At 36.9% G+C, this 18,398-nt stretch overlaps 1 protein-coding gene across 3 annotated transcripts in view; it reads left to right on the top strand.

Moving 5' to 3' along the window:
• The window catches only part of LOC149771484 (uncharacterized), a 46,814-nt gene extending 33,041 nt beyond the window's left edge, over window positions 1-13,773 (top strand). For all 3 annotated transcript variants that reach the window (XM_089948400.1, XM_089948398.1, XM_089948399.1), the window contains 2 exons: window positions 6,356-7,671; window positions 8,810-13,773. In XM_089948400.1, the coding sequence (XP_089804526.1) occupies window positions 6,356-7,671; window positions 8,810-8,819 (1,326 nt within the window). In that variant the 3' untranslated portion in view covers window positions 8,820-13,773. The remainder of the gene's footprint in view (window positions 1-6,355; window positions 7,672-8,809) is intronic.
• The last annotated feature ends 4,625 nt before the right edge of the window (window positions 13,774-18,398 follow it).

Below are 18,398 nucleotides of genomic sequence, written 5' to 3'. Positions count from 1 at the left end.
GTTGGTGATTTGAAAAAAATTTGTTGGATGTTATAGTGTTGGATTATTGTTAAAAATGTTGTTGTTTAGTGTTAAGTGATTTTTGAATAAAAAATGTTGTGTTTTGAAAAAAATGCCTTTGTGGTTAGTTTAGCTATAAGAATATTGGATTGATGCTCTTTCATTTCTTACTATCCCTCTCATGAACGTTGCGGCTCGAAAACCGTGTGGGGGATGTTTTCCTTCACGTCCGCGCTTTCACTATAATAACCGGGGTTGTTTCCAGTCTAACCATCCATTGTCGACTCATCCTCCTAAGAAGATGTGCTCCAAACTAGCTAAGCTCAACGAAGCCTACGTGAATTTGCATAGGGTCAGACACAGTCTGATACCGAAGCCAGAAGAAATAGAGAATGTGAGAATGTTAAAAATCACTGAAGACCTAATAGAAGAGCTCTTCAGAGAAGAAGTGAACAGGGAAAAAGAAGAATGGACAGAGAAGTACAGACTTCAAAAACAGCAGCAACAACAAGAACAGCAGCAGCAGCAGCAGCAGCAGCAGCAACCTGAACCTGACAGAGGCTTTGTCGATTGCCGTATCGACACCAAAGAGTTCTTCTTCTCTTTCCGAAGAAGCAGACCTATTGCCAGAAAGTCTATCCTCAGAGGACATCGCATTCTTAGAAACTAAAAAAGAATGCCATAGCAAAACAAAAAACAGCCCTTTTCAGGGCTACCCAATACTCTAGAAAAGAAGTAATGATCTATTTGCAAAGTGTGTAGGTAGAGTAGTGTGAAAATAAATACTAACTCTTCATTGATAGTGAGAGTGTATGTGTTTGTGTGTTAGTAAGTGAAAAAATAGATTGATGTGTATAGTAGATTAAAATGATGTTAGTTTGTTTTTTTGGGGGTGCTTGAGGTGTATATTTGGGGTTAGATTGGATTGCCTTGTGTATGTGGATAGTCAATTGAAGTGATGGGTAGCATAAAAAACGTGAGCGAGTGTTTCTTTTAGGTCCGCGCGTTGTTGTTGTTTTTTGGTCATGATCTAGGTAAGATGGATTTTATGTTTTTAGGGGATGTTTTAGTTCACGTCCGCGCTTTCAGTATAAATTGAAACTCGTTCGGCAGTCCAGCTACCCTTGTTGATTGATCAACACCAAATATGAACACGAGACTTGAGAAACTGTTGGAGCTTCATGTGCATCTGGAATATGCCAGGCGCATATTAAATGAACTGGCTGCGGAAGCCATTGTCGAGGAGGGAAGGATAAGAGAGGAGGAAAGAAGAAAAAAAGAAGAAGAAGAAGAAAGAAGATATAAAGAGGAAAGAAGAAACAAAGAAGAGGAGGAGGAAAAGGAGAGAAGAAAAAATTTCAAAATCCCAGAGAGTGAAAATTGGGATTCTGAAGCGACATATCCTGCCTCTGCTCTCTCCCCCCAAAAGGTAAAAAGTAACTGGGGGATAAGATGTGTATGTGGCGCCAGGCCTGGAAGGTGCCACCATTAACCAGGTGTCCATGAAGTTCCAAACAAAACAGCCCTTTTCAGGGCTACCCAATACTCTAGAAAAGAAATAACTATCGATTTGCCAATGTGTGTAGGTAGAGTAGTGTGAAAATAAACACTAACTCTTTATTAATAGTGGAAGTGTGTGTTTGTGTGTTTGTGCTTGTAAATGGTGAAGTAAGTTTGTGTGAATAGTAAATTATGGGTTTCTTAGCGTATGTGAAGAGTATAGTTAGGGTTTTATTATATGAAATGAGAAAGTAGGGGATGTTTTCCTTCACGTCCGCGCGATGTTGGGTCATGATCTAGGTAAGATCCATTTTATGTTTTAGGGGGATGTTTTCCTTCACGTTCGCGCTTTTCGTATAAGAACCCACAGTATTCGTCGTTCAAACCATTCTGCAAAGAATACAAAGAAGATGGCGTCAAACCAAATGGACAAATTACAAACCTTGCAAGACGTTTTAGACAACTTAGGAATAATGGAACAGATGCTAATAAGACTCGTTGAAGACCATTATTCCTATAGTCCCCATCGTGTAAAGATGGAAATTAACAATTTAAGGAAAGCAAAGGACAAGATTAGTGGTGTTATGAAAGAGATCAAGGAGGAGAAGGAGGATGAAGAGGAAAAGATAAGAATAAGAACATGGAATGAAAAAATTGAAAAAGAAGAGGAAAATGAGAAGAGGAAGAAAGAAGAGGAGGAAGAGAAGAAAGAAGAGAAGGAGAAAAAAAAGAAGAGAAAGAGTGTTGGAGATAAAATAAGAAGTTGGTGGAGGAAAAGAAGAAATTAGAAGAAGAAGAAAACCCAAAGGCCCTTTTCAGGGCCAGCCATATTTCTCGAAAAGAGATAGTCTTTGAATTGCCTACCCCTTTTTTAAAAAAAATTTTAAAAAATCCCATGTTAAATTCCCCTTGTCCGTAGATTGTCCCACGATTTATTCCCATGTTAAATTCCCCCTTGTCCGTAGATTGTCCCACGATTTATTCCCATGTTAAATTCCCCTTGTCCGTAGATTGTCCCACGATTTATTCCCATGTTAAATTCCCCTTGTCCGTAGATTGTCCCACGATTTTTCGCCATGTTAAATTTCCATTGTCCGTAGATTGTCCCAAGGGGTTCTGTAATGCTAATTCCCATTGTCCGTAGGGTATCCCTTATTACTACTTGTTTCGCTTGCAACACATATTATACTCTAGCTACATGTACACTATTTTTCTCTCGCTACATGTACACGTATTCTTTTTAAGTTACGTGTTCACATATTATACACTACATCTACACATATTGTACTCTAGCTACATGTATACATGTTATCTAGCTACATCTACACTCACTTTTTCTCTACCTACATGTACACATTAAACTCTAGCTACAGGTACACATATTGTTCCCTATCTACATGTACACATATTAAACTCTAGCTGCATGTACAAGTGTTGCTCTCTTTCTACATGTACACATATTATAATCTAGCTACATGTATACATATTGTTCTCTATTTACATGTACACGTATTATAGTCTAGCTACAACGACACCTATTTGTTTCCTAGTTAACTGTGCACATATTATACTCGGGCTACATGGACACCTATTGTTCCCTTGTTTCATGTACACTTGTTGTTCTCTTGCTACATGTACACATATTTTCCCTAGCTACATGTACACATATTATACTCTAGTTACATGTACACATATTGTTCTCTAGCTAAATGTACACCTATTATCTAGCTACATGTACACATGTTTCCCTAGCTACATGTACACATATTATACTCTAGTTGCATATACACATATTGTTCTCTAGCTAAATGTACACCTATTATCTAGCTACATGTACACATATTATACTCTAACCTCATGTACACATATTATAATCTAGCTACATGTACACCTATTATCTTGCTACATGTACACTTATTCTAACTACATGCACATGTATTGTCACATGACTCCTGCGGTATTATTTCTAACACCGGAGAAGGTGGACAGTTTAAAAAATTAAATAGTTCCGAGCCCACCAGTCAGCAAGGTCTAGGTGTATAAATATCTCAAGATGAAAGGTATAACAGTTTAATAAAATATATCAAATGTATTCAACAATTTCATCGACACATATCTGAACCGCAAATACAGTCAATGACATACTCACAGTTGCCAATTACTATTTCATCATATGAATGTAGGGTCTTAAAGTGTTTTCCTTCAATGTTGATTATGTTACTCATCTCTCAGCCTCTTGTTTCTCTTTTGGTACTTACAGTACCTTTGACTACGTGCTCCACTGGCACGTATGACAATTATGGTACTCTCTACCACTATTCCTTCTGGCACTGCGCCTCTACACAACTGCTGGCGACACAATATACTTCCCACGTGCTCTAAACGTGTCTTACCTCTCTATAGTCCTCGAGTGTCTCATCTCACACCCACCCGAAACGCATTCTCAAGAAGCCTTTTAACGATAGCAAATTCGGAGTACAGTCTAATGCATCTTAACTTCTCTACGATCCTCTTCTGGCGACGTTTTCACATATATTAACTGGAAAATGGACGTAGTCTGGACAAATTGCTTATTAAGAATCCGCCCTAGATCTGAATGTCTCAGTTTCTATTGGATACGGTCTGGTCTTTTTGAAAACTGACCTGGGGTAATTTATCATTTACCTCTTTATCTAGGCTTTCCGTTTCTCAAAAGCCCGAACTTGCTCCAAGCCGGTCGTGGCATCAATGACTGAGTGCAAAACAAAAATAGGCGTCTATACCTGGGCGTAGAATTTACTTTGAACGTAACCCCGAAATGGTCGTTCCGTCATTGTCAGACATAAAAAAGCCAGTTTCTTGTGTCCATAATCGCTGTGAAGGCGTAATCTTACATAATATATATGTACATAATACCACGTGTTCATAACTATGAATTAACTATAAGAAAACTTGTGCATACTTGAATCATGAAGCATGAGCAGATTTTTCCCCAGAACGTGACACCCCCACGCTTAAGCATAAAACCGGGATTTTATTCACAATTTGCTCCTAAGTGCGAATATGTATATTCACATGCGATATGAATATAATAAAATCCCAACGAAGCTACACGCTAACTACAGACACGAATATACGACTTGATATACGATAATTATATTGATCTAACTTATCAGTTTCTGCACTCCCATTCATGAAATCCGCACCCACGTTCTCTGTGCTTTAAATGAAATGATCTGTATTCGGTACTGTTGTAGGAACAGCGACCACTTCATCTGGCGTCCATTTGATTGCTTCGCTTGTGAGAGATACGCGAGTTTCTGATAGTTGATCTCCAATATAAACATCCGCCCGTGCAAATATCATTCGAACCGTGTTATACCGAACTCGATTCGAAAGAATTCTTTCTCTGATACGGAATAGTTCTCGGCCGGGACAGTTTCCGAGTGCCATATGCGACTGAAAAAAAGTGTTCCTGATGTAGCGCTCTCCAAGACCAGTGTTACATGCGCCGGTGCGTAAAACGAATTCTTTTCATAAAACTGGTAGATGGACAACAGCGTAGAATATCAGTCTATCTTTCAAAGTTAGGAAAGCATGCTCACACGCATCCGTCCAGATAACCTTGCTTGGGGCCCAATCAGACAACTGTCCCGCAATTGCGCTCAAATTGGCCACATAACTCCTCTAGTAATCGGCCAATTTTAGGAATGACCTTATGATCTTCGTAGTGGGGCTTCTGGAATTTCTCAGCTGGTCCAGCTTAGTCTTCTCTGGTGAGACGTTCTCCCAGCTAACTCCGTAAGTACATCGGAATACCCTGCCACCAAGTTATCTACCTCCTTCCGCTGCTCCACAGTCAGCATAGGGTCACACTCCACGTCGGAACGTGTATCAGCCTTCGTCAGTTGACTGTTCGGAACGGTGTTAGCGCTTTCCGTGTCGCTTTCGCTGTCTTCGGTGACGATCGCAGCAACAACGTAATCGCTAGTGGGCTCTCGTTCCCTATATTTCATAAGGAGATTGGCTTCGCACAGTTTTTACTTCATCGGTAGATGTATCCAGTAGGGTTGACCCCCGGCATTCTTGGTACGGTCCTCTCCACGAAACTTGTAGCTTGCTGTGTTCTTTCGATAACAGCAACAACGCATCGTATCCTACCTCGTACTGGCGTGGTTGAGCTCGTCTGTTGTATTATCTCGCCTGACAAGACTTCACCCGCTTGATATTCTCCTTTGCTAACGAACGAACTTATTCCGGTTTGTTATGTAAGTCCGTGACATGCTGATAGTAGTTACCTCTTAAACAACGTGGTCCTCAGTCCACAACTGCCTCATGACGGCATTATACACTAAATGGAACAATATAATTAAAGGAAAACTGCATTTATTTCGTTTTCAATGTCGTTTTCGTGCACTTTATATTTAAACATATTAATAGAAAACGAATGTACCTAATACTTACCTGTTAATACATACACCACTATGGCAGACTAGCTTGTTGCCTGTTATCAGTTTATAGAGTATAGATATGGTGTCTTTAGTTTTATTGTTAGCATAATGCAAACTATATGACTACAGTTGTTCTTGAGAGATACTTGAAGTCGTACCAGGCTGAATATGAAACATTAATAAGGAGTTACAAGGACAGTTCAACTTGATATATCTTAAATTATGATGAAAGTGTTATTATTGCGAATTGCCTGCATTTTGTAAATAATGTAATAATCTAGAAATGCAATCTTCCGTTCAACTTGTTATTTAGACTTTTTCTCGATAACATTTGCGTACTACGGAAGTTTAAAATAATCTAGTATATATCAGACAGATGAACATTTTATTTCCTGCCTATCTTATTACGCTATCCATACTTTCAGACAGAGTCCCAGACTGAATGGATTACATGCTACACAATCCACAGCCGACCCGGAAGCAAACTCGATTATACCTTAAACATTATAGACACGCCTGGTTTTGGGGACACTCGGGGAATAGAAAAAGACCAAGCGATCGTTGACCAAATAAGAGAGCTGTTTACGACATCTCCTCCGCGTGGCATTCAGACTCTAGATGCTGTATGTTTTGTGACACAAGCACCTTTGGCAAGACTTTCACCACATCAAAGGTATATATTTGACTCAATACTATCTATATTTGGCAAAGATATATCAAGAAACATACTAGTACTTATAACCTTCGCAGATGGTAATGTACCACCTGTAATACAGGCATTGGAAGGTGCAAAAGTACCATTTGAGAGATCATTTAAATTTAACAACTCTGCACTTTTTGTCAATACAAAGGACACAGAAGAAGGAAGTTTTGGGCAGATGTTCTGGAAGATGGGAAACGAAAGCTTCTCGCTATTCTTTTCTGAGCTGGGGAAAATAGAAACGAGAAGTCTTCAACTCACATCAGATGTATTACAAGCGCGGAAACACCTTGAGGCAACAATTCAAGGACTACTGCCACAGATTCATGAAGGCCTAAACGTGATTAATACAATCAAGCAGGAGAAAAGAGTAATTGAGCAACACAAGACAGACATCTTGGCCAACGAAGAATTTGAGTATGAAGTAGAGGAAATTCATCAGAGGAAGGTTGACTTAGCAGTTGGACAATACGTGACCAATTGTCTGACTTGTAATAAAACGTGTCATTACCCGTGTACTATTCCAGATGATGTCGGAAAACAACATTGTTCGGCTATGAGTAGTTTAGGATATTGCACAAGCTGTCCCCAGGGATGTATTTGGTCGCAACATGTTAATAATCAATACCGTTTTGAATTCTTCTTCATACAGGTTAAGAAAACATCGGATGATTTGAAGGCTAAATATGACATAGCACTAGATAAAGAAAGAGAGCATTCTACTATTTTAGAAAAGGTGAAAGAGAGGCTGAATCAGGTCTGCAAATCAGTGTTTTCAATGATCAAACGCGCACGTGACTGCATTAATGAATTAAACCAGAAAGCTTTGAAACAAAATCCTCTGAGCCAGCTAGACTACATAGAACTGCTCATCAAAACGGAGGAAGGAGAAGCTAAATATGGATGGCAAACGCGAGTTGAAATGTTGAAGAAGCTTAGCGAGCGGGCAGAGCTTTTAAAGAACATACCTAACGAAGAATTCAGACCATGGACTGATGACGAACTTGACGACTTGCTGCAAGAATCTGAAGATTATAAAAGGCAAGTTAATGATTAATATGTAGAAAACTTAGTAAATTATGTATTTGTACTTTATCTGTACGCTTTACCACGGTATATTTTTCAATAAAATGCATAAAAAGTAGGCACGTTGTATACCTGATAGTCATAACGTATATGCAAAGGCATAACATTAAAGTAGTTCGAATCTATTAATTGCACCGTATTGTAAGGTACATGTTTTGCTTTCGCGAAATTTTGGGTTCGAAGTAAACATGCATATTTATAAAGCAGTATGTCACACTTTCAACAAAAGTGCAGGCTTTCCTATTTCAGTATTTTAACATGACACAGTTGAATAAATGCATCCGTTCATATATGTCCCAGAATGCAGAGTGGCTACCCTTTTAGAGGTATACATTTTAGCAGTAGTGTGCAGATTGTCACATGGGTATCTTAGCTTAGTTTCTGAATAAATCTTGACTTAAGGAAAATCAATATTTGCATTTTTTAATATCTAATATTCTAACATACTATGCAACTGTAGTAGTAGTAGTGACTGCAGTAGTTCCTTGTTTTGTGTTATAACTCAGTTTTTCAGCAGATGATAGGCCATACATGGGTGCCAGTTTATTTGGTAGAAGAAGAACCCAGGAACATCCCGTAAAGAACCACCTACCTAAGGAAGCTATTGGCAAGCTTTCTGACATACCGAATTTGTCAAAGAGGAGACACAAAACCACCCAAAAGGAGGTGAAATATCAGTGATCTTTAAAGGCGAGCGCCTTAGACCACTCATCTCTCCAGGGGTCCCTCTTTGCTGTTATAGTAGGAGTAGTAGCCACTTTTCTAATTATTATAAATATAGTAATAGTATCAGCATCATCAATAATATTATTAGTATCATTAGGAGTAGCAGCATTAATACTATTAGCAATATTGGTAGTAGCTGTATTAGTTGTTGTAATAGTCGGTTTATCAGCAGTATTATTAGCAACGAGAACAGCAGCAGTAGCAGCAACATTAATAAAATCAGTATCCGTACTAATAGCAGCAGTAGTTGTAGCAGTAGTAGTAGACGTTCTTATTTATATGGTCTACTAGCGAAAACCGTTCTCGAAATCATCTGGAGAACAAATATCGATTGCAACACTACATTATGCAACATTTTTCGTTTCAGTTGGGTATGACGCGATAAGGTTAACCTGTTGATGTCGTGATATATCCCACAATGCAGAGCGGCTACCCTTTCAGAGATGTAAAGCAGTCATTTTGTCAAATGAGTCCGGGTTATTCCGATGCTTAGTGGTCCCTTCGCCGGCATTCCGTTTATATACTGAATGGTCGTAGTCATGACTTCACCAAGTCATGTTCTATATACATCAATTATATTTTTTCAAATTTAGGACAGCCGCTCTCTTATATTCAACAACTAAACTTAAGGCCAAAAGGTTTTGTTTTTATATTTATTTTGATTTTTGTTCTGGTAGAACGAATCGCCAGGAACAATAATTGACACGGAACCACTGGCATACCTAGAGAAAATTAAAAGGAAGTGTTTTATGTTTTTACCTTTTACTATTAAACCTTGGACGATTTCAATGCTTCCTTTTACATACGAAATCTCGATTTTAATCATTATTCTTTAAAGTTTGTAAAACGAAACTTTGATATAATTTTAGTTCAAGAATAACACCAGATTTTTTTATTTGTATTCATAAACATGTTGTGATGTTTTTCAATATTTGTGTGTATAATTTGATATTACTGTCTATATTGTTATTTAAGTTCCCACGCAAGTTCATGTTCATGCTTCAAAGGCTGCAAGGAATACATTTACTTGAGTAACTATTACATTAAAAAGTATATTCAAAGCATACACTGTGTGTACTAGGTTTTTAAAGCACTTTTACAATGTCCAGCTTGATGAAATTATGTCTCAGTTTTAAACTATATAATATGTTAAATCTAAAATTTGTAAAACGATATGTCAGATTTCGCAAGATAGTACTAATGTATACATAAGACCAATAAATCATTCCAATATGGACAAACGTGAAGACCAATTTTAGGTAATTTGTATTCATGTACTCGATGTACGTAGATGATGAGTGTCGTTACTGAAATATTTAGGGAAAATACCAATTGATCAAAACTTGTCCTGTGATGAACCCTATAATTTTCTACATTATGCTACCAAGGAACCCTTTGGCCATAGTTTTCGCGAACAAACGAACCAAATTTACCCCTGAGAGATTTTTTATCAGTTGCAAATCAAAGTATGTCACCAGAGTCTGTGGGTGGATAACATGTGTACAAACATATATGGATATAATTTAGTATATAATTGGATGACATATATTCATTATGTATGCAGTATGTATTTACTTGTAGAGTTTTGATATCTCTATTAATGCGAAACAATATAATCATACTTGCATCTGCCTCTGTGCGAGACAGAGAGAAAAAGTGAGAAACAAAAGCGGTTATGGGACTGCTCAGTCCATAGCAGAATCGGCACATTAACGTTCTCAGCCCATAATACGCTGGGCCTATCCAAATCGGCCTCTAACGTACTCGGTCCACGTAATGTACGCGGCCCATTACATACTTGGCACATTATAATCGGCCTTTCAGTCCACGATTTATTTTATAGTAATGTGGATGTAATGTTCTTTGTTAAACGGTATATCATTTTTTTTCTTTGTACGTTTCCTTCAACAGTAATTTATTTTGCAATGAAAATACAGTGGGAAAAAATCATAATCACGGATTAACTAAATTATATACTGCAAAATCAACATTTTAAAACTCTCCTTATCCTGTTAAATGCTGAGTTGAACGTAGCACGAGTCTGCTCTACTACTTTTGATTGTAAATATGTACTGACACGTGGAATCCGATTCGAGTCACACTTTCCATCAATATACCGTAAATTTTGTATCAACAGTAAATATTTTCTACTATTCTAAGTTTGAGACGTTTATGTCCTTGTACAGCCGCCATGTTAAATGGGTTACATATAAATGATTGCAAAATGTTAAGCCTACATAAAAAGCAAACAGTCCTAATATGTATTTCTTTATTATTACATTTTGCATCTTTACCCATCTTCCAGGTCACATTCCTATAATGAATAATAACCGTAATTAAAAAAATTAATTTAATGAATTTATTATTAGCAGTAAATAATTCTGTGAACAATTTTCGTTGTTTCAAGTTACTAACTTGAACACTCGAAATAATAGTCAGTCCCCATGGATGTGTTGATATGATCATTTAGTTTTGGGGTAGTACACACACACACGCACACACACACACACACACACACACACACACATATATATATATATATATATATATATATATATATATATATATATATATATATATATATATATATATATATATATAAGTAATTGATAACGGCGCATAAAAAATCGGTTTCCCAATGTTTCATGCCTTCGACAGGTAAAAAAAATCAAATAAACAAGAAAACAACTTACATATACAAAACAACCACCAAACACAAATTAACGAAATATTTTGTACTACTGCATGGTAGAATTTCTAGGGTCAATTTAGGATAAGAGATATAGCAATACAAAGTTGTACAGAAATAAAAGACGAGCGGGATAGTAAATCATCATGTTTTGACCTAATTCTAAGTTGTGAAGAAATGATGGAGACAAAAAAGAGGCGAGAGATCGACGTCAGAAATTATATGTCAGTAGGGTTAGGCAAGGAGATATTGAAGGAATGATGTTAAGATAATTGTGTGTCGGTAAAATTAACAACAACAACAACAACAATAATAATAATAATAATAATAATAAAGACTATCAATCAAAGCAAATGTAAATACTTCGGTAGATATTTGCGCAAAATTTGCGTCGGGTATAAAACTGATGACTGCCTCTAAATTGTACAAGGCTACAACGGGAAGGTTATATTTTATTTCATTAAGGCCATATTCAACATGAGTTTTCAACTGTGGTGCCCAGTATCATTTCTTACGTGTGCACGCGAGTCATAGTCGTTGTCGACTTTCGCGCTGGTTTTGTTGCGAATGTGACTCTTGTGATTGTTCATTTGCATTCTGAAATCAATGGTTTTTCTCACATATTGAATGGCACATATCTTGAGTAAACTGTATGATTGGCTCGACATCAAACCTTCTTTATTTAACTCATGTTGTCAAACTTGTGAAAGGTTTGGTTTTGGTCATATGTTTGCAAATTAGATAACGCTAGTCTTTGCAATTGCATGTGCCTGAATCAGTGGTCCTGTTTGAATATATGAGACTCATCTGTAATGACGCTGGATTCTCCAGCATCACTGAACGCTTTTTTTGAGTCTCATTCTTAGTGCAAAGCTCGTGAAGACTTCTTTCACTTCCAGGACATTGTACGTTTTAGGCCGGAGACAAAAGTTCAGTCCGTTGGATAGAAGGCTTATGTCTGAGTCTGACAACATAATTAATGATGGGCCTACACCAGTGTTAACATTCCGATCTGTCTAAATGTCTTCTTTTTGGCGAAACTTTCTCTTTTATTTTTCGTTTTCGTTAGAGACATGTTCAGTGTGTCCATATAGTTATGAAATGTGTTTTCATGAAAAGTTCTTCGGGGAAGTTCAGTATAAAATCTAGCACCTGACTATAAATCCCCGGTTTGATTTCCAAATTTAGCTTTCATGATTTCCACACATTAGAGAAGCAAAGTGAAGAGTCGAGCTCCACCTTTTCATTTTTTCAAACAAGAATCAGAATCCGCCTCCGCATATAAGGGCAAAACCTGGATTTTCAAACCTAACTGGACAATTTTGTTTTCCAAATAGGGCCACATAATTGGCCAAATGATGTTCCGCCCTGACATTCTCTTTTTGGAGACACCGCGAATTGAAGAAGGGAGAAACAAATGAGTATTGTATAAAAGAGAACAACAGTAAGAGAGAGAGAGGAGTAAACTTACATGAATACTACCGTATACAAAAATGGCATATATATATATATATATATATATATATATATATATATATATATATATATATATATATATATATATTATTTATGCAAAAATCAAATGCCGATTTATTTTTAATTTTATATACTCAAAACGACCATTTTCAAAAAAGGTGGACAATCTCATACCGGTGCATCAAGCACGTCGTAATCATTACTGATTAACTAATTAGTCTGTCGAAATGCAGTTGTTAGAAAGACATGCCAAATCACAAAAATTCAAACTTTGTTCCGAAACTGACAATATTTGCTCTTTATTGTCCAATAGCAACAAGTGTTACGAAGCCATCCAAGGTCAAGGGTAAGGTCAGTTTTGTTGTGGGTTGACTCCCTAATTTACCGATTCCGTTATGGGACGACCCTGTCATGGACCAAAATCTCCAGTTACCAGAAAAAAGTTCGTTTTGCCAGTAGAGGATCCTTTATAATAACAGCCATTTCTACAGATACATGTAACTTGTAAATAATAATAATAGTAATAATAATAATAATATAATATTAATCCATGGTAGTAGGAGGAGGAGAAGGAAGAGAGTTGTAGTTGTTATGATACCACAAGGCATACATATTTTATGTTTAAGTTATGAGATAGACGTCACCTGTGACTACATAAATTTGCATGCGACAGTGTTTGAAACTATTCCATGACACGTGACTTCTTGCGTCCTATAGCAACTACAATAGTGACGACTTTGCTATATGCCATGATTAGATACAGAAAGAATTCCTAAATAAATGTGAGTACGTAATACTTATGTATATGTGCATTTCTGTGTCGATTTACCTATACTGAAAATATCATCGTAGATTTGATGAACATATTTAAACCACATGGAACTGATATGAATATGACTGTGCATTATTGTACACCAAGGTACAGTGGTGATTGTTTCTGATTATACCCCTTGAGCGTGAGAGACAGTAAATACCGAATTTTGAGAGATGAAGAGGATAGGTGTAATCCACCACAATCTGCTGTTTACCGACCAATAATATATACTTACAGGTTTTGTCGAAACAATGTTGTTTATAAAATTATATTATATCTTATATATTAGATAAATGATTCTCTATTTACAGTGATGGTTCGAGATAAGCAGATTAAACTAGTTGCAAATATGTTTTATGTGTTCTTAAGCGTATATGCCATTGCACTTTTTGCTCCACTCTCTCTTTCTCTCTCAATCTCTCTCTCTCCCACAAACACAAACACACACACACACACACACACACACACTTTCCAAGACATTACAACTTGTGTTGCTTACACACCTACATATCATTACCAAATTTTCTTCACCAATATCGCACAACTCAGTTTTGTTATACAACAATACTCTTTCTGTCAGTCTGTTGTCTGTTTGTCTCCAAATCCATGTGAGAACAATGACCGCTCTGGTGTCCTAGAGGTTTGAGCGTCCGCCTCGGATGCGGGAGGTCGCAGGTTCGAATCCCGACCGAGTCATACTAGAGACTTATAAAAATGGTACTAGCAGCTGCCTAGCTAGGTGCTCAGTATTAAGAAGTTAGTGCTAGAACGGGTCGAATAGGTGTCAGGATAATGTGACTGCGTGGGACATCATGCTACATGTCTGCGGCATGATGCCTTATTGCTAGACATCACTACAAACTGCCACACTGCAGTCATCGTAGCGATATGACTGAAAAGTTGTTAAGATACTTTAAAAATCAAAATCGTACACACACACACACACACACACACACACACACACACACAAACAAACACATATGAGCTCGTTCCCACATGTATTGATTAAAACTATATTCTTTGTTGATGTTCGTTATTAACTTGGTCGTATTTAAATAGAGTCATTATGTTTATTTCGATGTCACGGCATTAAAGATGATGAAGATCATCTAATCCCCAAAACCATCATCTCTTTCTCTCTCTTTCTCTCTCGTTCTCTCTCTCACTCTATCTCTCTCTCTCTCTCTCGTCCAATAAAAATGATATAACTTTTTTCCATTAGATATTACGATTATACATGCTTTCTTTTTTTCCCTTTTCGTCAGTTCATATTGCCCAATAGTGATGAAGACATTCATATATGAACTATGCCAGAGCAGATGTACTATTTACATATACAAATGTAAAAACATTGCATGGGTTTACTGATCAATACAATGTAATGCGGTTGAGAGTCAGCGTGAAGCTCCAACAGGGGTACTCCGAAGAATGGTTGTGTTTTATTAGTCTTCTCATTTTGGTTTTAATGGACATATAATCCAATGCCTCTTTCTTTGGCAAGGTTTCAAGACGCTTTAGTCTCAACATATTCGTCGTTATATGAGAACAGTTATAACTATTCCGCCTCCTAATGTATTATATTTTCTGGTGGGTATTTGGTTGTTTTTATTTTGTTTTTCTTTCGTTCTGGTCGTTCTTTATAGCCTTTTATAAAGTATAGTAATATTCTGTTAAGTGGGAGATGAACATAATTGCAAAACGTTTAACATTAATAAAAAAGCAATTGCTCAACGCGAACTTCAATACAATAAATTTGCGCCCGCACTCTTGCTGAGAAGCGCATTAATTACGGGCTCCATTGCAGCACTAGTATCGGCAATGATATATATAATACACATTTATTTCATTTTTGTTTTCCTTCGTAGCAACCAAGAGCTTTGCATGGACCCAAAAATCAACAAACTCGTGGTCTTCCGAAATTGCGTGCAGTATAACTAGTTATCATGTATAAACTGATTATCTTCTTTGGCTCACATTGACCTTTCCCACTGAGAATAAGATGCTGAAACAAGCATGCTTCTTTGCATCAACACACCATATGAATCGGCTTGGTATATTCATGGCAACTACTTTTTTCATGCAAAGTCTAATTGACCTTTGTTTGAAGTTTGACCTTAATATAAACGCATATAAATTGACCACTTTGTAAAAGTGTTGGACGAAGCGTGCTAGAACACATATATCTCTGATGTCATCGTGTAAAAGTTGATTAAGTTTCCAAACAAGTGTGTTCCGAGCGCTGCTAGCATGGAGTTTTTCTGCACAATTACAAATACGGTTACCGCAACAATGGTCGCCAATGTATGTTATTATTAAACTGCAAAGGATCTTATTCAGCCAGGCAAATCGATCGCACCCTGGTTTATTGGCGTACACAGTAATGTTGCCCTTTCAGATTATCCATGTATTGCATCAACTAAAAATAGGTCTTGTTCCATCTTCAATCATTAATAACTCGAGACTTATTGCTGTTTCATCGACGCCACATACAATTATGTTTTCATCGCATACTATGAACCGAACAATGTTTTTCGTCGTGGGGATTCCAAGGGGACAAAACAACACTAGTCATCTTACTGGGTCCTGGTAGAGTTACTGAAAGAAAAGGTGTTAAATAGGTTTCAGATTAAGGTTCGATCAGTTAACGAAATTCCTCGAACATTGGCAAATACATTGATCGTCTAATTGGACCGTGTGTGTGAATGTGCTCACTGCCGTCGGTAATATGCCGGTTGTTTATTCATCTTTCATGCTTTTCTATTCAACCATGTACAAATCCTACCGGTTTATTTTTCTTCAGAACAACCCCAACACGAAGCGATGGTAATCCGGTCTAAAACAAATAGCAGTTATACACTAACTCACTAGATTGTTTATCCCAATGGTGAGTAATTATCCGCAATTGATATTCTTTAATTGTATACTAGTTTTTAGCAAACTTATCTTCATCGGATATGGTCCACATTTGTAACTCAAGCGCAAACAACGCAATTGAGGCAAACTCTTTCTCGGTATTATACTATAAGAATCGTTGTGGTATTCTTTGAATACTGACTGCCCTGGTTTATTACGTGGGTTGTTTCCTAAAGGCACTGGTAAGTTGACAAAGACTGTCTCGTTGGTTCTCTGCAACTTGAGAAAATTTATATATGATGGAATATCATGCGTTGTCGTATATCGCCCTCCCGCGAAACCTTGTTTTAGAGCTACTAGTATGTGTTATAAATATCGATGGGACAATGGCACTGAAAGTGCTGGGTTTTCGTCTCCCAGGCCTTGGTAGCAAATTATTGAAACCAGGTTTATCTGCGTTAGAGCATGAGTGAAAGTGCGAAACGATGCGACTTTGAAAATGGAAAGACGTTAACGGCGCATGCGTTGTCCGACTATCGTCTGCAGAAAGTGATAAATACCCCTTCGAAGTGAGAAGGGGTTTAAACCCGCAAAACAAGATTTGTTTAGTATCAACATAAACATAGATTTATTTAGTGTCGACAGTTATTCAATTTTCGTAAATATTACTTTCGGTGATGTTAAATTTCATAGGTAAATACAGAGTATTGCTCCGTGCCCCACCATTGCATGTAATAATCGAAAAAAAAAGAACACTTTTGATCTGGAGTATCACAGTCAACCCCTATACCCTCATTTTTACCTCTGCTCAAATAGTGCATTGATTTAAACATGCATATATGTTGGAATCACCATTCGTAATAACAGGAAGCATGTATATTCTAAAGTCAGCTGAGAAACATGATCCAAGATATTCTAAATCGCAACTTAATATCTAGTAGTGCATAATATCTCTGAAGGAGAGAGGGGGGAGGGCTAGGGAGGGAGACTTGTATTGATTTTGCTTTAATCTGTACGAAACATTCGTAACTCGACACGTCTATCCATCTATATGTATCTCTAACCAGTCGTACTCATAATTTGTTTTTCAGTTTAGAAAAGGCAAGGAAAATATTGGTCTTATTCATCTGCATGTAAACCTGTATCACATTGTATACAGTTGATCTACTATATGACAATTCCTGTAACTTGTCTGTGAAACATTTCTTAATTAAAAACAATTAATTATGAAATTGCATCCATGATAAATACATTTTTGAAACCTTGATCGAAACATATTAGCAAATATCATAGAATGCTAGAGTCATCAGGAATAGTTTCAATTGGTATCTGCATTGTGTCAACGTCATATACGTGTTAATAGTTTCCATCAATTTATACAAGTGTCTAGCTGCTTGTTTAACCAGGTGACTACATGATATCATGTCGTATGGTCAAGAATCATGCGTATGCTTACGTAAAGAAAGAATTCTAAACTCAAGTGTATCGTCCCGAAGAGAAACAAAGTTGAAGGCGATACCATGTATATTATCGCATGGGAAGTGCTGATGTGTCATTTGTCTCTGGTTGAATCACATAAATAGTATTCCAGGATTGAATTCAGGATAAATTCCAGTGAATGTATTTACTCAAGAATTTTCTTAGAGCATTCTTGTATTTTCAAATAAAATAACAACTTGAATTATCTAATGTGAAGAAAATAAAATTCAGTCCAAATTGGTCGCAACATAATACAACCTAAAGTGCTAGATGTTAAAGCACGACTAGTAGAATCCTCTCAGTCACAAGATAACATTGTTCTCTGCTTGACCTCATGTTACAGTTAGCATTTTCTAATAACAACGATCTCCTAACGGAAAAAACCCTCAAGGAAGATCTAATGAGTCTTGTTCATTTACAACACAAAAGCCTACATATTTCACATAGGAATCACCGAAACCCTGACACTGACCAACGTATTTACTCCTTTTTGTTTAGCAGAATAATACTACTGATAATAAGCTCATACATATAGAGAATATGAAGCTATCATTAATTTGTTTGCATAAATGAACAACAAAAGTAAAAAAGTCAATCAAGTCAAGCAGAAATAAACTCAATTTAGGACAAGGTCAAGTCCAGCAA

The sequence above is a fragment of the Sinohyriopsis cumingii genome, unplaced genomic scaffold (assembly GCF_028554795.1).
Source record: "Sinohyriopsis cumingii isolate HCF-2022 unplaced genomic scaffold, ASM2855479v2 utg001825l, whole genome shotgun sequence".
NCBI classification, from domain to species: domain Eukaryota; kingdom Metazoa; phylum Mollusca; class Bivalvia; order Unionida; family Unionidae; genus Sinohyriopsis; species Sinohyriopsis cumingii.
Note: the sequence above shows the minus strand (reverse complement) of the source record. Positions and strands in the feature narration are given on the sequence as shown.